The sequence below is a fragment of the Ailuropoda melanoleuca genome, chromosome 2, assembly GCF_002007445.2.
Source record: "Ailuropoda melanoleuca isolate Jingjing chromosome 2, ASM200744v2, whole genome shotgun sequence".
NCBI classification, from domain to species: Eukaryota; Metazoa; Chordata; class Mammalia; order Carnivora; family Ursidae; genus Ailuropoda; species Ailuropoda melanoleuca.
This window is the reverse complement of record NC_048219.1, coordinates 95,330,158-95,349,250: the sequence shown is the minus strand read 5'-3', so window position 1 is coordinate 95,349,250 and position 19,093 is coordinate 95,330,158. Positions and strand designations below refer to the sequence as shown.

The window sequence follows — 19,093 nt, the reverse complement described above, 5'->3', positions numbered from 1 at the left end:
AACGCCGGGATCACGCCCTGAGCCGAAGGCAGACGCTTAACCGCTGTGCCACCCAGGCGCCCCTGTAACTTTTCTTTAAAGCTGTTTCTGATACTGATTTTCATCTTCAAAAACTTTGGTGGAAGNTTTTCTTTAAAGCTGTTTTTGATACTGATTTTCATCTTCAAAAACTTTGGTGGAAAGGGGCACAGTGAAGCATGAGTTGGCACTCATCTTTGCAAGCTGGAAGATGATCGTTGCATCAAAATGGCTCCCGTGGCTATTCTAGACCCATTATTGTGATTGTGGGAACTTTTCTGCCCCATCATCTTGATATTCTTTCAGGGGTACCTCCAAATGGTATGCAAAGCAATATTCAGCCGCCTTGAACTGTAGTGGGCTCTGTTCCCTATGGCTCCACATTAGCAAAGAAAACAAATACAATTCAAGTGCTTGCTTGTTTCTTTCCCCTCCTCCTGAATTGTAAATAATAACCAAATGGGGATTTCCACAGAATGCATATTTAGCACCCTGTCTGGGCAAAATGTTGTGGCCTGCCACCATTCTGTTAAAAAGAAAGCAAATGTTTGTTTTGGGCCCGTAGTCTTGAAAACAAAACAAAACAAAAAGCAAACATCTTTGCAGAAAATCCGAGTAACAAGATAAATACCTCCTACACACCCTGACCCACACACCAGACACAAATATGCTGATGCTGTCAAAGGTATTCCTTAATATCCAAATACCACATGGATTAATAAATGGCTTTTAGAGATATACACAACTCTATAGCAAGGAGTTTCATTTGAAACTTGATATAATAAATTATTTCTAAAATGACTTTTAGAAAAAGGAGACCAACAGCATTGTACACAATATACATAATAAATGAAAAAAAATATTTTAAATTATATAATCAATATGCAAATACATGCTCACTGAAAATTAGTCAATAATACTTCCAAGTACTCTTGTTAGAGGCAACCAGTATTAGTGCTGTATGAGATTTCCCAGGCATTGTTCAAGTTCTTACAGACATTTAGGTACCCTTAGGAAACACTGTGCAATATTATTATTTGTGGATATATTTACATAAACAATATATTTATATGTATTATGTGTATTCTACTACGGCTTTCTCACTGTTTTTTATTTGTTTTTGTTTGCTTTTTTTTAATCTCAAATATGCCATGGAAACCATAGCATGTCAATATAAATAGCATATTAAGACTGCCATATAATGTTTTACCTAATATTTTCAGTTTATGCCTATTTTGTTGCTATGTTTGTTTTATGTCTTTAATGCATCTGCAATTTGTTTAAGGTTCTGAGGTAAGATTGTAATTTTATTTATTTTCCAAAATCATATTTTCTCATTTCTATTTATTTCATAGTTCCTCTTTCTCCTAGTTACTTAGAACTCCAATGTATATTATAATGTAAAAAAAATCTCTCTATATAAAGAGACTATTTCCAGATTTCATAGAAATGTCTGGTTTCTTGGGGTGCCTGGCTGGCTCATTCCATAGAGCATACATCTCTTGTTCTTGGTGTCATGGGTTCCAGGCCCACATCGTGTGTAGAGCTTACTAAAAAGCAAAAACAGAAACAAAAACAAAACCCAGAAATTTCTGGTTTCTGTTTTATTTAATTAATTTTGTTTTTCCCAAGTACTATACCGACATCACACTTACAGGGTATATTTTGATACTGAATAGGACAAGTTTTGCCCCTGTGCACACCTCACTCCTTTTCTTTTTAACACTGTATTAACTATTCTCAATCATTTTCCCTTCTTGTGGAATTAGCTTTCCATGTTCTATGAAAATAATTTTTGAGGGACTATTGATTGGATTTTATTGTGTTAAAGAAATTAGCTGTACATTACTGGATCGTACAGAAACATATTTTACTTCTTCGGGTATTCTTTAGGAGTGAAGGTAAAAGTGAAGGTAAAATTGTATTGTTTCCTTCATATATGCACATCTTGTTAACTTCCAGGTGTTTTGCTACTTTTGTTATTAAATAGGATTTTTTCCTAGCTATTCCACTTTCCAGTTGGTTATTGTTGTTATATAAGACGGTGATTGATTTTGTATGCCAATATTTATATCTATCCACATTCTTATACCTTTATTTTATTTAATTGATGAATTTATTTATTTATTTGACAGAACAACAGGGGGAGTGTCAGGCAGAGGGAGAAGGAGAAGGGGCCCCCTGAAGAGTGGGGGTCCTGATGCAGGGGCTTGATCCCAGGACCCCAGGATCATGACCTAAGCTGAAGATAGCTGCTTAACTGACTGAGCTGCTCAGGCACCCCAATAAATTTATTTTTTAAGAGATTTTATTTATTTATTTCAGAGAGAGAGAGAGAATAAGCAGGGGAGAGGGAGAAACAGACTCCCCACTGAGCAGGGAGCCAGATGCAGGGCTGGATCTCAGAACCCTGGGATCATGACCTGAGCCAAAGGCAGACACTTTAACTGACTGAGCCACCCAGGCACCCCATATACTTTTATTTTAATTGTAATAATTTGTCATTATTGCTTTGAGGGGATTTTCTAGGTAGACAATTATACTATTTGTGCACATAATGAGGTATTTGTAATGACTACGTATGAGCAAAATTAATTATTTTTGGGTTTAATCAATGTTCCCAGCTCCATTTTGGGAATTTTCTTTAAAAAGGTAGAATAAGGCCAATGATAATAATATTTTCATGGTTCTTGATACATATTACTGAATTATTCTTGAAAAGTTTTTCACAGCATTCATTTCCACCAAACAAACAAATAGGAAATACTTTCAATCTGCTGTTAAGTGATTCTAAGTTAACGATCTCTTTCCCAGTTTTTGAGGAGGATTAGTGTTTTATTTGAGGTTCCGTAATTTAGTGAGGATTAAATCAGAAAGTGTCTATGAAGCACAGTGTTTGGAAGGTGCTTTATAAGAAGTAAGCTCTTAGTTCAAATTGACTGTTACATCATTATTTTTCTTTTTAAACATCCAGTTAGTCTCACCTGTATTATTAAATGGTGTATGTTTATTGGTTTATGAGCAAGAAAGCAGTATATCTGGCCAAACTCAACCAGATGCATGCCTTGTTCTTAAGAAAATCACATTTTAGAATAAAATTTCCACTAGGATTTCCTTCTGGTATCAAGACTCTGTCAGTGGGAGGGGCAGGATAATATCAGAAGATAACTGATGGTTAGTGTATTTGTATTTATTCATCATGTATATGCTAAATCTGCTGCCACTTTAGAATTTGGAATCTAGTTGGTACATGCACTTGTAGTTCAGTTGGCTACTGTAATTCATATAAAAACAGCTACTCCCAATTCAAGGTCAAAAAAACAAGCAAGAAAGGAAGAAAGAGAAAAAAAAAGAAAGTTATTATTTTTGTGAATCAGGAGCCCAGTCTGGCACATTCAGTGTTCTATCAGGAGCCCTCAACAGAGGAGTTTTGCTTGAACGTGTGGAGGAAAGAAAGCAGACATCCAGTAGAGAAATAGAAGTTTTAGCACTTGGTGTCAAGGACCACAAAAAATTGAGATATTCTTCTGAAAGTGATGAGCATTTGTGAAGCTGACACAGGGAGGTTTTCCAAGACAGTCTTAGAATGATGATAGTGACATTTTTACAAGTTGATTCATACTCAGTCGAAGGAAACATCATCATAATGAACATGCTAGATACCAAGGACAAACTGGAGAGTCTCATGCAGAATTGCCTCTAGCTAGGCCAGCCAACTAATGGTGATGGTTATCCAGGAGAGTGAGGTTGAAGTCAAGAGAATAAATGCATGCATGTATATTACTTACTGGAAGAAACCGTGTTAGAGATAAGGGTAGGAAGGTAGAAGGATCACTTAGTTATAATACTGACTCAAGTTGTCTAATCAAATCATTCATTTTAGGATTTTAGAGCTTTTAAAGTATGCAGGCTTTGAAGGTCAACAGATGACAGTTTGACAACTGGCTCTGCCATATAAAATCTGCTTGATTCTTGACTCTGGACAAAGCCATCTCTCTGACACTAAGTTTCCTCGACTATGTCATGCGAATAATATGAAGAATACATTGTTTCCTTTTGGGTATTCAGTGAGTTAATGATAAATTTTCTAGCATAGAAGTAGGTTTGAGACATAATTTTTTTTTAAATTAGAAGCATTGTTCTGATTCTCTGTCAGCTTTCAGATTAAATGCAAGCCTCAAAAACATGACTTTGATGGTGCTACAGTTTTGTTGTTGTTCTTCTTCCTCCAACATTTTAGTGAATTCTAGACAAGATGCAGACAAGTAAAGAGAAAGGTATCTTAGAGTAGCAGTTGAAAAACCAAACACTTTCAAGGGCCAGGAAGGCAATATGAATGAATGAAGTGGTCCTGGTGAAAATGTGGCCAAGTGGGGATTGGAGTCCCCATCTTAAAAGAACTGACCACAGTGCAGCTGCAGCTGAGCTTTGCTGTGCAGGAAAGCAGAGTCATTGTTAACAGATCTGATTTTTTCAAAGATTTATTAGAATTTTAAAAATATTTCTCATTTAAAATAAAATTAAAATAATTAAATACTGGGAAGCAGAAGATATGTGAGGAAGAGAACATATGTGTGCATATGAGTGTAGGTGTGTGTTTGTAACCACAGGGATAGAGTACTGTGAGCTGTGGAATGCATGGGGCAGATACCATATTATAAATACAAAGTGCATGAAGAGATCCAAAGTCAAGACAGACCAGAGGGCACTGGGGAGCCACTAGTATTTCAGAAGTCCTGGGGCACTGAAGTCAGAGAAGGGAAGGTGGAAGGAGGAAGCTGGGGAAGTAAGGGGAGGCCAGATCTTTCATACTGTATCATCTGTGCAGCAGAATTTAAACTTGAATATGAGGACAATCAGTAGTCTCTGAAGAACATTTAATAGGAATGGCAGAATCGAATTTTCAAATTTGGTTGATTTTTCTGATTGCAAAGTGGTGAATGGATAAGAGTCAGGACTGAGTGTAGACAGAGTAGTTAGAAGGTTGTTGAAGGGAATCAAGTTGAGGTGAGGAGGATTGTACTAGGACCATGGATCTTGGTGTACAATGAAGCAGATGGCACTGTATGTTAACGACATAAAAGGAGAAGGAGAAGGAGGAAATGGAGGAGGAGGAAAAGGAGGAGGAGGAGGAGGAGAAAAGAAGAAGAAGGAGAAGAAAATGGAGCCAGAGATATCTGGAAGAGCAAATCCACAGGGTCTGGGTTGCGGGGAAAGGATTGTGAGCTAGAAGGGGGAGGGAAGATTGTGGCTGCATCTCCGTAGAGTATCCAAGGTTCAGACAAGATTCACACCTGCAACAAAACTCTACACAAAGCAAGTAATGTCAGAAAATGGAGAGCACCAACAACCTGACTGGGTGTGAGTGTGTGGGCGAGGAACATCTTTCCAGAATTACTCTATTCTTAGTCTACCTATTACATCTCCATAAAGAAAAAGGAGCCTGACCTCTAGTTTTTATCCTTTGTAAAGCATGAAAATCAGTCACATGAAAACTGAAATTTAGTTCATTCACAATTTAGTTCATAGTTCTTTGTGTCATGTGTTTTGTCAGCATCTCAGAGTGAAATGATCCTCTTGTTTTGGATCATTCTCTCCATACTCTGTATGTCTCAAACCTCGAGGAGTGCATTTCTGCCAGAGAAACCACACCAGTCACTTTCATCTCCATTTATAAACTTGTTGACTAAGTCACACGCGAGAAAATGTGCAATAGATCTTGCATTCTCCACCTCTGCTAGAAAAAAAATGCCACTAACAAGATATATGAAGAGTTATTCAAATCTACCGCAGGGAGTGACTGCAAAATAAGGGAAAAAAACAAGACAAAACATTTTACTACATAAATCCTCCCCTCTTTATTCTGCACAATCTCTGGTAAAGAAATAATGAACCTTCCTTTATGATCTGCTTGTATTTATAATTGATTTATCTTGTGGTTAAAAGGAGATTTACTCACTAAAATTGAGACAGACAGGAGAATGCAATTTGGGTTTGACCTCCCGGCCTTTTTGAGTATCACTTATCAGACCTGAAAATACAGTAGAGTTTCAGCATTATTTCAGAATGAAAGAGTAGATTAATCCTTTTGGAGTGTTATGTCTGTCTGTGGATGTAGCCAGTGACTGCCATACACATGTTTATGTGTCTGTAGACCTGGTGTGATTCAAGAAAGTCACAATACTCCTTCAGCCCCACTCTATACTCCCACCAAACCCATTTCCAATTATTTCCTTGTCCATGCTGCTAGGCTGACTGATGCCAGGAATGTTTAGGTTACCTAACTCATTTCTTTAACTTACTGCTTTGTTTCTTGTTTAACATCTATGTTCCTGGTTTGAGATGACACATTTGGAATTCTCATCTGTATCCACCTTGGTGGGAATATATTTTTATCTGGTCATTTGCTAGACCAAGATTTAATAGAGTTGTAGGGCTAGAAATGAATGAGGCTCAGAAAGGAGAGTTGATAGATACAGAAAATAAGTGACAAATCCATCCTGCCCCTGTTGTTTTTGTCTCTGTTAGTACTGTAGACATTGAAGATCTAAGGGTGCCCTCCATTTATCTGTGTGGGTGTGGACTTGAGCCCGCACTGTTGAAGCTGGACTAGAACTTGTGTGCTTAAAGGCAGGCTGGACCTCTGGGATCTCCCATAATTCTGAGCACCAAACAAATACCTGCTCATGGGATTTAGCTTAATTTCTTGGCTTTTGTCTCTCAGTGCATATTTTTCCCTGATATCAGAGGTTTAGGCTAGTAGAATGAGTATCAAGGGACCAATCAGACCCAGAGGATGAGGTGGACTCTGACTTTGACATTTACAAAGGGGATGAACCATCCAGTGATGGAGAAGCAGAGAACCAAGAAGGAAGTGCTGAGTGGTCACCAAAGCTTATAAGGAGCCTCTCAAGAGCTGGAGGCCTCGAAAGGTCAGCACCCCACCCGGCAGCTCTCAGAAGGCCCGAGAAGAGAAGACACTGCTGCCACTAGAACTACAAGATGATGGCTCTGACAGTCAGAAGTCCATGAGTCAGTCTACAGCTAAGCATAAATGACAGACATTTCTTTGGGTACAAGAGAGGCAGGGCCACTCATGGTGGCAAAAGGGATGCCACCGTGAGTGGCCACTGACCCAGGAAGAGCTGCTCAGAGAAGCCAAGATCACAGAGGAGCTTAGCTTATGTTCACTGGGGACGTATGAGAGGCTCGAGGCTGACAAAAAGAAGCAGGTGCACAAGAAGTGGAAGTGCCCTGGGCCCATAATCACCTATCATTCCATGACGGTGCTGCTTGTTGGGGAGCCAGTCCCTAAAGAGAATGTGGATGTGGAAGGACTAGATCCTACTCCCACAGCTTCTGCACTGACTCCCCATGCTGGCACTGGCCCCATCGTCCCTCCAGCTGGCTGCTCCTGTACCTTCATCACTTTTAGTGACGATGCAATATTTGAGGAATTGTTTTCCCAAGGGTGGCCCCCAAAGATCCTTGTACGGGAGGTCTGCCCCGTGACCCATTGGCCAGCCCTGTACCGGAACTCTGTCACAGACATCACCTGTGTCACTGCTTGAGACTTCAAGATCATCCATGAGACCTACAAGGAGTATATCCCTGCCCACAGACTGCTGTCCATTGCCTCTGCGCTGGGCACTGGCCCACCACCTCCTTAGCCCTTCTCCGGTTCTGGGCCCTGAGCCTTGTGCCAGAAAATTGTCATCAAATAAGGAGATGTTTAGTCCATGGAAAGCTCTGCACTGCCCTGACTTGGGGCTCTTCATGTTTCCCCTTCTCTCCCTGCTTCTCCCTTTTGTCAGTTCTGAGCTATGTCCAGCCCTTTTCTATATTTCTTCCCCCCGCCCCCAGGTCATACTGGTTATGTGTTTTTTTTTTAATCTAATAAAAGAGAAAGATCCCCCCCCCAAATTAAAGAGTGCTCTCAAAACCTGGATTTCTAATGGTTACAACATCTTCTGTCACTTTGAGTCTACTCCATTCTTGGATAATTTGCAACAAGCATTGTGAATCCCTCTGAAAACTTCAGGATGTGCCTGAAGCAGAAAGTTGGGTTAGAATCCTGTTCTGTAATCCAGAAGGACAAATTTGCCTTCCAAATAACAATTTGGAGGTAAGTGCTAGGATATTTCTCTCTCTCTCTCTCTCCATGTATATATATATAGAAACAACCTATTTGTTTGAGTTATTGTAAGGGCTCAGGAAAGGGTATAGTGAAGAGTAATGATTGAATAATGCTGTATTCTATTCACTTAGCTTTACTGTAAACACACTAAAACTTATTCTTACTTTACAGATCAAGCAGCTAAGGCTTAGGTGATCAGTGGTCAACATGGCCAATCAGCTAGTGATATGGAGTATGACTCCTTCCAGTGCTTGCATTGCACTGCCTGAGCAATGCAAATCTTGTTGCAGTTTTCTAAGTTAGGGTGCCTAACAGCTTGCTTGTAATTCTGTAGGAAGGGACAATCCTTCTTGAGCATTCTACTTCAAACAAAAGTCCGCTATAGACTATGTCGTGACACATTTTATTTCATTTGCAAGGAACGTGGTGATCTGAAGTTTCTGTCTTCAACATATAAAGTATAGGATTCCTCGTGAAGTATAGCCTTTTCTTTCTCCCTCCTTCCCTCCCTCCTTCCCTTCCTCCTTCCTTTCTTCCTTACTCCCTTCTTCCTTCCTTCCTTCCTTCCTTCCTTCCTTCCTTCCTTCCTTCCTTCCTTCTTCAAGATTTATTTATTTATTTGAAAGAGAGAGCATGGGGAGCGGTAGAGGGAGAGAATTCTCAAGCAGACTCCCCACTGAGCATGGAGCAGGACATGGGGCTCCATTCCAGGACCCTGAGATCATGACCTGAGCAGAAACCAAGAGTCAGACACTCAACCAACTGAGACACCCAGGCACCACATTTTTATTTTTTTATTTTTTATTTTTTATTTTTTTTTGAGTTAGGGGTGAGGAGTTTCCTAGCCCGGAAAGACATGCATTTTGCACATGCTGTTTGAATTTCTAATTCTCACTGGAAACTGTAATGGAAAAGTTCAACACAGCATGACAACAGAACAGTGCTTAACTGTTAGCAGTGTCAATATTAAATCTAAAAGAATTAAGCTGTATGATGTCTTACTTTTTTTTTTCCTTTTTCTTTTTCACTGCTTAGGGGGAACATCATCAAGACAGAAAGGCTTTCTTGGATGCATACGCTCCTTACACTTGAATGGGCAGAAATTGGACCTGGAGGAGAGGGCAAAGGTCACATCTGGAGTCCGGCCTGGATGCCCGGGTCATTGCAGCACTTATGGTAGTATCTGCCACAATGGGGGCAAGTGTGTGGAGAAGTACAGTGGATACTTCTGTGATTGCACCAATTCACCATATGAAGGGCCCTTTTGCAAAAAAGGTACAGTAGATACCTCTCTTTTTCCCCCGGGCTGTATTGCAGTACCTATAAGCCATGGTCAAGTCATGCCCTTAGACAGTCCGTAAGCAATCATTTATCTTCTTCAATTTTGCTCTGTTTAAAGACTCTGTGTAGCCCCTCAAACATGCTCTCCTTGGCTGAGGGGCCAGCTCAACACTGGGAGAGATGGGCTTTCATTTCATTTCTGGATGCACTAATCTGTCCAGTTCCACTTCCTTAGCCCATGCATGTAATCACAGCATTACAGATTCTACCCCGTGGAAGAGTCTTAGGGATGCTTGAGTCATCTTAAAGTGTTTTTACAATAGGGAACTTACAGGTAAGTCAGTAGAAACAATACCATGCATATAGTAAAATCTCCCTATTCTGCAGATGATGTGAGTGGAGTCTGAAGCTTTAAAAGCCCTGCCTGGAGATTCACATTTAGTTCATCAGGGGGCTGGGAATGGAACACAAGGATCAAAATCCCTGTCCCAGAGTCTTTCTACATCCTCTCCTATCTTATGAATTCATCACATTGACAAAAGTAACCACGATTGATATATACCTTGAAAAAGGAGTGGTGGTCATGGTGTAAATTCTCTAGAAAAATTCAAGATAATGCTACAAACTATAAAATTGTATTATTCAATATAAACACTTAGTATTTTTTCAAATACAAGGGCAAAAGATTAGGTCTCCTATCAATCTTTGCAGGATTTTAAAGTTTATTTTATTCATGGGGAAAAAAAATGTTTGTTGAGCAAATAATGTAAGCAATATTTCAAGAGCAGCATTTAAACTATTAAAATAAAATGTTTTAATTACTTTGAAACACCATTTACCTACAAACAATGATGGCAATTATACATAATTCTTGTCAACTCATTAAAACGCATTTCCCAAACACCTCTACCAAACAATGCTTTATTCAGTCCAATTTACTGTCGGAACCTAAGAACAATAGACAAAAGAAGAGCACCCAGTGTTCTCAGTGAAAGACTCTGCAATTTGAGTTCTTCATCATTTACACTGGCCTTCTCTACAGTTAGATTGAATTATTTGCTTATTATTGTTGAGAATCATTATACTCCTAGGGAGGAAATTAATGGTACAAATTTTAGGGCCAATAGTGTCTTCAGCCCTGCGTGGAGCTTGACATAAAGTCGTCCCATCCCCGTAGGTGACCATGGGCTAAGGTAAGCAAAGTGCCACTGCATTTTCGCACTGGGGAAAGTGTCTGAATAACTGCCCCTAAAAAAATTTAAATGCCACCCTTAGTCTGGTCCCACATGGCCAGAAGAAGCAAATACAGAATAAACACTATTGGGCCTGCTCACAAAGGTACACCAGCATTGTTCTATACGATCTATACCCAAGTCCTGTGTTCGGAAAAAATAAAAAATTTAAAAAAAATTAAAAAAAAGATCAGTGGGATCCTACATTTCTCCAGGGACATTGCTCAAACATCTCATAGATATATTGTTCTAAATTTAGCCTAATTTTTAATTGGCTTTTGTTTCTTCCTGAAACAATGCCAGTTAATTATCCTCTGTCCATACCATTTTATCTTTGGGCAGCACATGGTGAAATAGCCCCATTTTTGTGCTCTCTCCTCACTTATTACTTCGATCTATAAGCAAAGTAGACAAATATGTGCTTAGCTCTTTCAGCTTGCTTCATATTTCGCAGCTCCAAACTTTCTCCCTTTTCTCATAAATCTAAGGAAATGATTCCTTTCATATTCAGTCGCTGCAAAATATGTGGGATGAATCTTTAAACCAAGTCTTCTAGCCATGCCAGTTGCCTGAGGGAAATGTCGCTTGGAATGCAAATGAGAGTCACTAGCTAGGAGATGGTCCTAAACAAGGGCGCTCCCTATTGGGGTAGTCTTCCATGTTAACTTCCCAGGGCATGTGTATTTTAGGTGGAGTAAATACTAGAAATATATGGGGTGAAATTACCAATGCCTGGGCCAGAACTATGATCCGTTAACCTACTTTCTGTTTCTGATTACAGTACAAAATAATAATAATCATGCAATTAGTTAGTAATTATTGACCTCAACATACATTCCTTATGGCCAACCTAGTGGGGAAGATATTAACATATTGAGAACATTGAAGTTCACAGAGGTTGAATGGCTTGCTAATAAATGTCAGGGCTGGAGACCCATCCAGTATCTTTTTGGTTTCTTTTTTTTTCTTTAAAACCCTAATTTCAGGGCGCCTGCGTGGCTCAGTCATTAAGTGTCTGTCTTTGGCTCTGGTCATGATCCCAGAGTCGGGGGATCGAGCCCCGCATCAGTCTCCCTGCTCAGCAGGAAGCCTGCTTCTCCCTCTCCCACTCCCCTGCTTGTGTTGCCTCTCTTGCTGTGCCTTTCTCTGTCAAATAAATTAAAAAATCTTTAAAAGAATATAAAACCTTAATTTAATTCAGTATAGGAATATGGTAATAGGATTCAAAGATGTTTGTTTGTTTTTATGTTTTGCTTGTGTTTCTTTTTCTTGTTATTGAGGTTTAATTTTCATACCTAAAATCCACCCTTTTAAATTATATAATGCTATGATTTTTAGCATATTCACAAAGTTGCACAACCATCACTATTATCTAATTTCAGAATATTTTCATCACCCTAAAAAGGAATCTTATGCACATTAGTACCTACCCCTCCTTCACCTCTCCCCTCTGTCCGTGGAAAAAACTGATATACTTTCTGTCACTATGGGGTTACCTATTCTGGATATTTCATTTAAACGGAATCATACACTATGTGGCCTTTTAGTGTCTAGTTTCTTTCACTTAGCATAATGTTTCCAAGGTTCATCCATGTTGTAGCACTTTTCAGTATTTTGCTCCTTTTTTATTTCCAAAGAGTATTTTATTCCATTACATGGAATTGTTTCAGCCATTCATCAGTTGATGGACATTGGGGTGTTTCCATTACTTTAGTTATTATAAACAATGCTGCTATTAACATCCAGGTACATATTTTGTGTGGATTTATTTTTTCCTGTTCTCTTGGGTATACAGCTAGAAGTGGGATTACTTGCGTCATATGGTAACTCTATGTTTAACTTTTTGAGGAAACTGGCAAACTGTTTTCAAAGTGGCTGCTCCATTTTACATTCTTACCAACAAAGTATAAGGATTCCAATTTCTCCACATCCTCACCAACACTTGTTATTATCCACCCTTTTGATAAAAGACATCTTGTTGTAAATGTGTGAAATAGTATCTTATTGTGGTTTTGACTTGCATTTCACTAATGACTAATAACATTGGACATTTTTGCATCTTTAGGAAAATGTTTATTTAAAGATTCTGCTCATTTTTTGATTGGGTTATTTTTCTTTCTATTGTTTAGTAGTAGGAATTCTTTGCATGTTTTGAATAACAATTCTCACATTAGATATATGCTTTGCAAACATTTTCTCCCCTTTTCATTTTCTTGATAGTATCTTGTGAAGCAAAAAGGTTTTAATTCTCATAACATCCACTTCTTATTGCTTTCTTTTTGTTGCTTGTGCTTTTGGTATTATGTCTAACAAATCATTGCCTCACTGAAGGTCATGAAGACTTATGTCCATGGTTTCTTCTAAGAATTTTATAGTTTTGCTTTTACATTTAGTCTTTGATCCAGTTTGAGTTCGTTTTTGTAGATGGTGTGAGATAGGGGTTCAGCTTCATTCTTTTGCCTATGGAAATTCCAGCTCTTCTAACACCATTTATTAATGTGTACTTGTCTTTAGCCTACCTCCACCCCCACCATTATATGAAGAATCTGGGTATGACTGTCATAGTGGTGTCATTTATTATTTTTTTCTAATTAAAAATTTAGAGAATGTATTTGGAATTCTATTTGGAAATATATTTGGGATTGAGGAAAAAATCTAATTACTCAACGACAAACATTAAAAAGAAAATCTGATTTCCTTCTAGCTCTTTTCTTTGTGCTTACTATAGCTGCAATAATTCTGTATTTCATTTCTACATTTTATATCTTAAATTTTTTTTTTTCTTCTTTTTATTTTAAGATTTTATTTATTTGACAGAGAGAGAGACAGCCAGCAAGAGAGGGGACACAAGCAGAGGATGTGGGAGAGGAAGAAGCAGGCTACCAAGGAGGAGCCCGATGCTGGGCTTGATCCCAGAATGCCGGGATCATGCCCTGAGCCAAAGGCAGATGGTTAATTACTGAGCCACCCAGGCGCCCCTATATCTTAAATTTTCTTTATTTCATTTTATAGACATTTCTATGTAATTCATCAGTTTTAATGATTGCAATATATTTCAACTCATGGGATTGCCTCTGCTTACTTAACCCATTCTGTCCGTAGAGCAGTTTAGTTTAGCAATAGTGGCATCATTCTGCACTTGATCTGCCTAAGTTCACATGCTGGCTCATCTACACTCGACAGTGTATGATGCCACTTGTATACCTCACGTCCCAATTTCTTGGTTTTCTCATATATAGAATTAGAAAATTCAAAAATCCATCACAGAGGGTTGTGGTGAACATTTAATGAGCATTTCACAAAGCACTTGGGTTAATGCCTGGCAAATAAAGTCTCACTAAGTGCTTGCTCTTATTATTGTTTTGGAATTTTATTATTTTTTATTTTTTACTTTTTTTTAAAGGTTTTATTTATTTATTTGAGAGAGAGTGATAGAGACAGATAGAGTGAGCATGAGCAGGGGGAGGGGCAGAGGGAGAGGAAGAAGCAGACTCCCTGCTGAGCAGGGAGCCCTAAATAGGACCCCGGGATCATGACCTGAGCTGAAGGCAGTTGCTTAACCCACTGAGCCACCCAGTCACCCCTGTTTTAGAATGTTAGATTGCCCCAACTTTTGCACATAAATAATGCTGTGATAAACACATATATTGATTATTTACTTGCTAATGGAATTTCAGTGAAAAAATAGTACGTATATTTAAGTACGCTTTACCAGTTGCTAAAAATCTGTTGAAGAGTTCTTCTGCCAATGTACATCATTTTGTTTTGTTTTTTTTTACTTTTCTTTACAAAAAACCCAATTCTCAGTGATAATAGGGAAAAGAGTTTCAGAACCCTCATGCACCCATTATCTACCTTCAGAAATGATCACCTCATGACAATTTTGATTTCATCTACATACTTACATCCTCTTCTTCTCCTTTATTATTTTGAAGCAAATTTCAAATATCACATCATTTCATCTAGAAATATTACAATATCTATTGCTAAAAGATAAGAGCTTATTAAAAACACAGAGCCACAGGACCATTATCATCAGAAAAATGAATAATGTCTAATATTATGAAATATCCACTCAGCATTCAAACTGCCAATTGTTTTATTTTTAGTTTGATGTTCTGCTAAATTAATTACAGCTTGACTGATTTCTAGGTAATCACTGGCCTACTCATTACCTTTATGCTTATTCTAATTCTAAATTGTATCACTATTATTTAGACTAGCCATTGTCTATCGAGTTCCTACTATGTGTTGTGCTTCTACATAATGTCTTCTATTCCTTCTACCCACTGCAGGATTGAATCCATCCCTACTTGTGCATGAGGTTGTGAGCTGAGGTCGAGTGGTATCCTGTGAGAGAGTTAGAGAAGGGGCACAGCCAGGTGTCAGTTCGCATCTGTCAGACCCCACAGCTGGCTCAGATACACACTGTCTTCAGTGCCACAGTGTTTGCTAGCTGTTTCTCTTAGTTCATTCCACACTTTACTCCTGGCCAGTGTGGAGTTCCTCTTTCAGGTCTGGTCAAGCTACTGTGGCCATAGAGACCTCCAGCTCTAGGAATCATTGTCTCTGTCACACATACCACACTCGAGGCTACCTTCCATTGTGTTTTGTTTTGTTTTGTTTTATTTGGTATGTGTCCTTCCTTCTCAGAACACAATTAGCATAATTCTTTCTACCAGGTAGGTGCTCAGTAGATATTGCTAATATTGGTTCTGTGGCCTTGGAGTAGCATGATGGTCATAGATGATCACATCCAAGTTAACATATTTCTTCTAAAGAGCACAGGGGTTTTGTGTATTCAGACAAATCAGTCAGAGAGCTTAAATATGGTCAGGGAGCTTAGACTCTTAGATTATAAAATATAAGAAACTTAGAGAATAACAGAATCCAAGTGTTTTGCTGAAGGAAGCTTTATGTTGAAATTGGCAGTATCTAAGTGTTAAATATTAAAATAATTAAACATTAAGAATAATTAGGAACCAGGGGAGAAAGGAAGACAGAAGTTTGGTAGGACATTTCTAGTTTAAAAGTGCTTGGCACTTTAATTACTTGTCCTAAATATTAAGGAAAAAATGTAATATATATGCCCCTATCTAATATGCTATTCATAACAGAATGCTCTGAATTATAGTTAAATTTGAACACACTCACGACATCAAATAAAAGCCATTATTCTGTTAACTAGGAGATAGTAGCTTGAAATGCAGGCCAAATGTCCCTGAGGAAATTCACTCAAGGAAAGTGCTTGAATCAAGCTGATGATTAACCGGAATCCTCGCTGTCACAAGTCTCTGCTGCATATCTTTGTAATCAGGAGTACTGATGTTGTAACCCGAATGATAAATGCAGAACGCATTCTCTGAATCTTTAGTCAAAATGAACTGGTATTCCCAATCTGCTGAGCAATATGCATAAATATGCAACTTTAATGTTGTGGCACTCTTACAGGCTGTTATAGAATTTTCGCAAAGGTAGAACAAATTTACAATAGAATTAGGAAGGGAAAGCCAGGTTTGATTATGTTCTAGGTGCCACCAACTCAATCAGGGAATTTCATGGGGAATTAGGAAAATTCCACACATCATTCAGGAAAAAGAGAAATCAATCATGCCAGTATGGGTTCATGTTTCTTGTGCTAGCTTTATGGTAGGGGGTTGCTGCCAGATCCAAGCTATGTTGTTCTATGAAGGAACCTCGCCTCCATGCCCTGATACTGTATTACTGTGTAGAGATAAAATTGAAGGAGAACTTATGAGCAGCCTGGATTGAAAGAAAATAATATCTCAGCATTTGGATGGATATGCAGTCAATAAACGGATTAAGTCTATAAGGGAAATTGCTATGGGTTCAGGCTAAAGTCTTCTAATACAGAGAACCTACAAGATCCAAGGATAGTGGCTATCTCTTGCAAGTGTTCTACACACATTATCTCATTTAGCCACCCAGAAATCCCGTGGAGGTGTTATGTTTCCCATTCACCAGATGACAAAACAGTCTCCACAGGGGTTCACCAACTTACCTGGGACCACACAGTGAGTATGGTATTGGACGAGGCTTCAGATCCAGAACAGAAGCCAAAGCCTGTGCTAGTTCCACCAAACTAAAAGGATAACAGTTGAAGTGAGCACATGTTACAGGGACGGTGGGTGATTTGGACATTCCTGCTAATTGAATGTCATTGGTTTGTAGATGCTGCCTTTCTCCATGCTGGTGGCAGGACTCCATCCAACGTGTTATGCTGTAGGAATTGTATCCCATAGGAAGGCCTATTTGTTCAAGTCTTTGCTCTCTTTGGAATTGAATACCAATTCCTAGACATCAAAGAAAAAAAAAATCCAGAGGTTAGATACCTATGCCTTTTCTACTGGTTCCACAGATTCTCTCTCTTCTGTTTCCACAGATCCTCACATTTTCCCCAACACCACAGAGAATTACCACTGCCTCCCCCAGTGTCCTATTCTCAGTAACTTAGAACCCACTCACAGTCCTCCAAACACACCAGAAAAGCACAAGCTGGAACTGTTAGAATCTGTTTTGAAATTAAGAAAGTCCCAGTAAAATTTATCTCTGTTATGCTGCAGTCAGGGACAGTTTCTCTTTGCTTCTTGAGAAATCAGCCCTGCACATGGTAGTTATACTGCAAATGTATGTTAAACTGGACTAAACTTCAGGATGCAAATCTCAGCTCTCTTTTTTCAGCTGTGCAACCTTATTCAAGGGACTTAACCTCTGCAAGCCTCATGTTTCTCATTTGTAAATAACAATAATGACTTCTGCCACTTAAAACTTATTGTGGAAAGCATTTTATATAATTCAGGTAAAAACCCTCATGCTGTGCTTGATGCAGAGCAAACAATAAACAGTTATTGCTGTCTGAATAATCAACTAAATACTGCAATGTGTGCATTCCCCTCTTCTATTTTTCAGAGGTTTCTGCTGTTTTTGAGGCTGGCACTTCAGTTACTTATATGTTTCAAGAACCCTATCCAGTGACCAAAAATATAAGCCTCTCATCCTCAGCGATTTACGCAGATGCAGCTCCATCCAAGGAAAATATTGCATTTAGCTTTGTGACAGCCCAGGCGCCCAGCCTCTTGCTGTACATCAATTCTTCTTCTCAGGAGTACCTGGCTGTCCTGCTCTGCAAGAATGGTGAGTACTGACAGCATGAAGCCTGATGGAGTGTTACAGTGGGCTAGAGGGACAGTGCGTGCCCTCCAGAACACGGCATAATTTCAGCCTAAATTTGGTCCCACCTGGGCAGCTTAATTCCAGACCTCCAGCCAAAGCCTTGATTGTACTTTAGCTTTATGACTTCCAATTGGTATTCGGGACCGGTGTCAATTCATTGCTGAGGTCTCAAATGCATAGCCTTTAATTTGCTTCAACTGTGTAGCAGTAATTCTTTATTATTTATTCTGTGCTGGAATCCATTAAGTGTAAAGGAGACAATCATAAGCATATCTGAATTGCAGAAGGACACTCGTCACATATATCGTGTCATCTTTGCTGCAGTCTCCTTTACTGAGGGCAGTTAAAACAACCAGCATAAATGCAGGCTGTATTAGTAGGAGTTGATTGCCTAGGTCTTGGAGAAAAGTGGTATATGTGAGTCATACCCTTGTGCAATACGGGGCATGGTGCTGAGAATCAGACTTTGAAAAGAATGTGCACAAAATGGAATATGAGAAGGTTAGAAGGGTACAGGGGCCCTGACCCACTTCATGCAAGGGTTGTTGAGAGACACTGGTTCTGACAGCTGTTAGCTGAAGTCAGGTTTTCTTCCCTCACTGTGTAATTCCACCTTACCGTGAGGAGGACTGTTGGTCAAGGGCAATGTGAGATCAAAATCCTAGGGGATTTTGACAGGGAACAAATGTTAGAACACACAAAGAGGGTGAAGATGTGGACATTCCTGTAGTCAGGTCTCAAAGAACGTGTTCCTGTGATCGAGAGTATGCTCTTCCTCCTCTCGTAATTTGCCGAGATAATGAGAGGAGTCTGGGCTTCAGAACCATTCCCTGGGAAGGACTGTGCTGGGGCAGAGAAGAAAGGAGGCTTGGAATACACAGCATACATCCTGGCCTCTCTAGACCTTAGGACAGAGGCTCCACAGAGACTCCAACTATTTCTCTTGCTCTACTCTTTTTTTTGGGGGGGGGGTGGGTGTTATTCTTCTTTGCTTCATCTTGCTTTCTGTCTACAACTAAAAATAAAGAATGATGGTGGGCCTAACACAAGGATCAAACCTGTTGAATCAGGCCTGAAGTACATTAATAATAAGATTCCCACAGACAATAACAGAGCTCATTCATTCTAAGAACAAATGCAACGGAAAGAAGAAAAGAGAGAGTGTTCCTGGGATGGTGACTGAACCACATCAAGACTATCTGATCTTAAAGAGCCTACAAGAGAGAAAGGA

At 39.1% G+C, this 19,093-nt stretch overlaps 1 protein-coding gene and 1 pseudogene across 1 annotated transcript in view; both read left to right on the top strand.

Annotated features, from left to right (window-relative positions):
• Positions 1 to 7,742, top strand: part of LOC100469890 — a 13,606-nt pseudogene extending 5,864 nt beyond the window's left edge.
• CNTNAP5 (contactin associated protein family member 5) overlaps positions 1 to 19,093 on the top strand; it is an 820,239-nt gene that overhangs the window by 688,376 nt on the left and 112,770 nt on the right. Inside the window, exons 18-19 of the mRNA XM_034654380.1 lie at positions 9,191 to 9,430; positions 17,599 to 17,823. Coding sequence (XP_034510271.1) covers positions 9,191 to 9,430; positions 17,599 to 17,823 — 465 coding nt within the window. The remainder of the gene's footprint in view (positions 1 to 9,190; positions 9,431 to 17,598; positions 17,824 to 19,093) is intronic.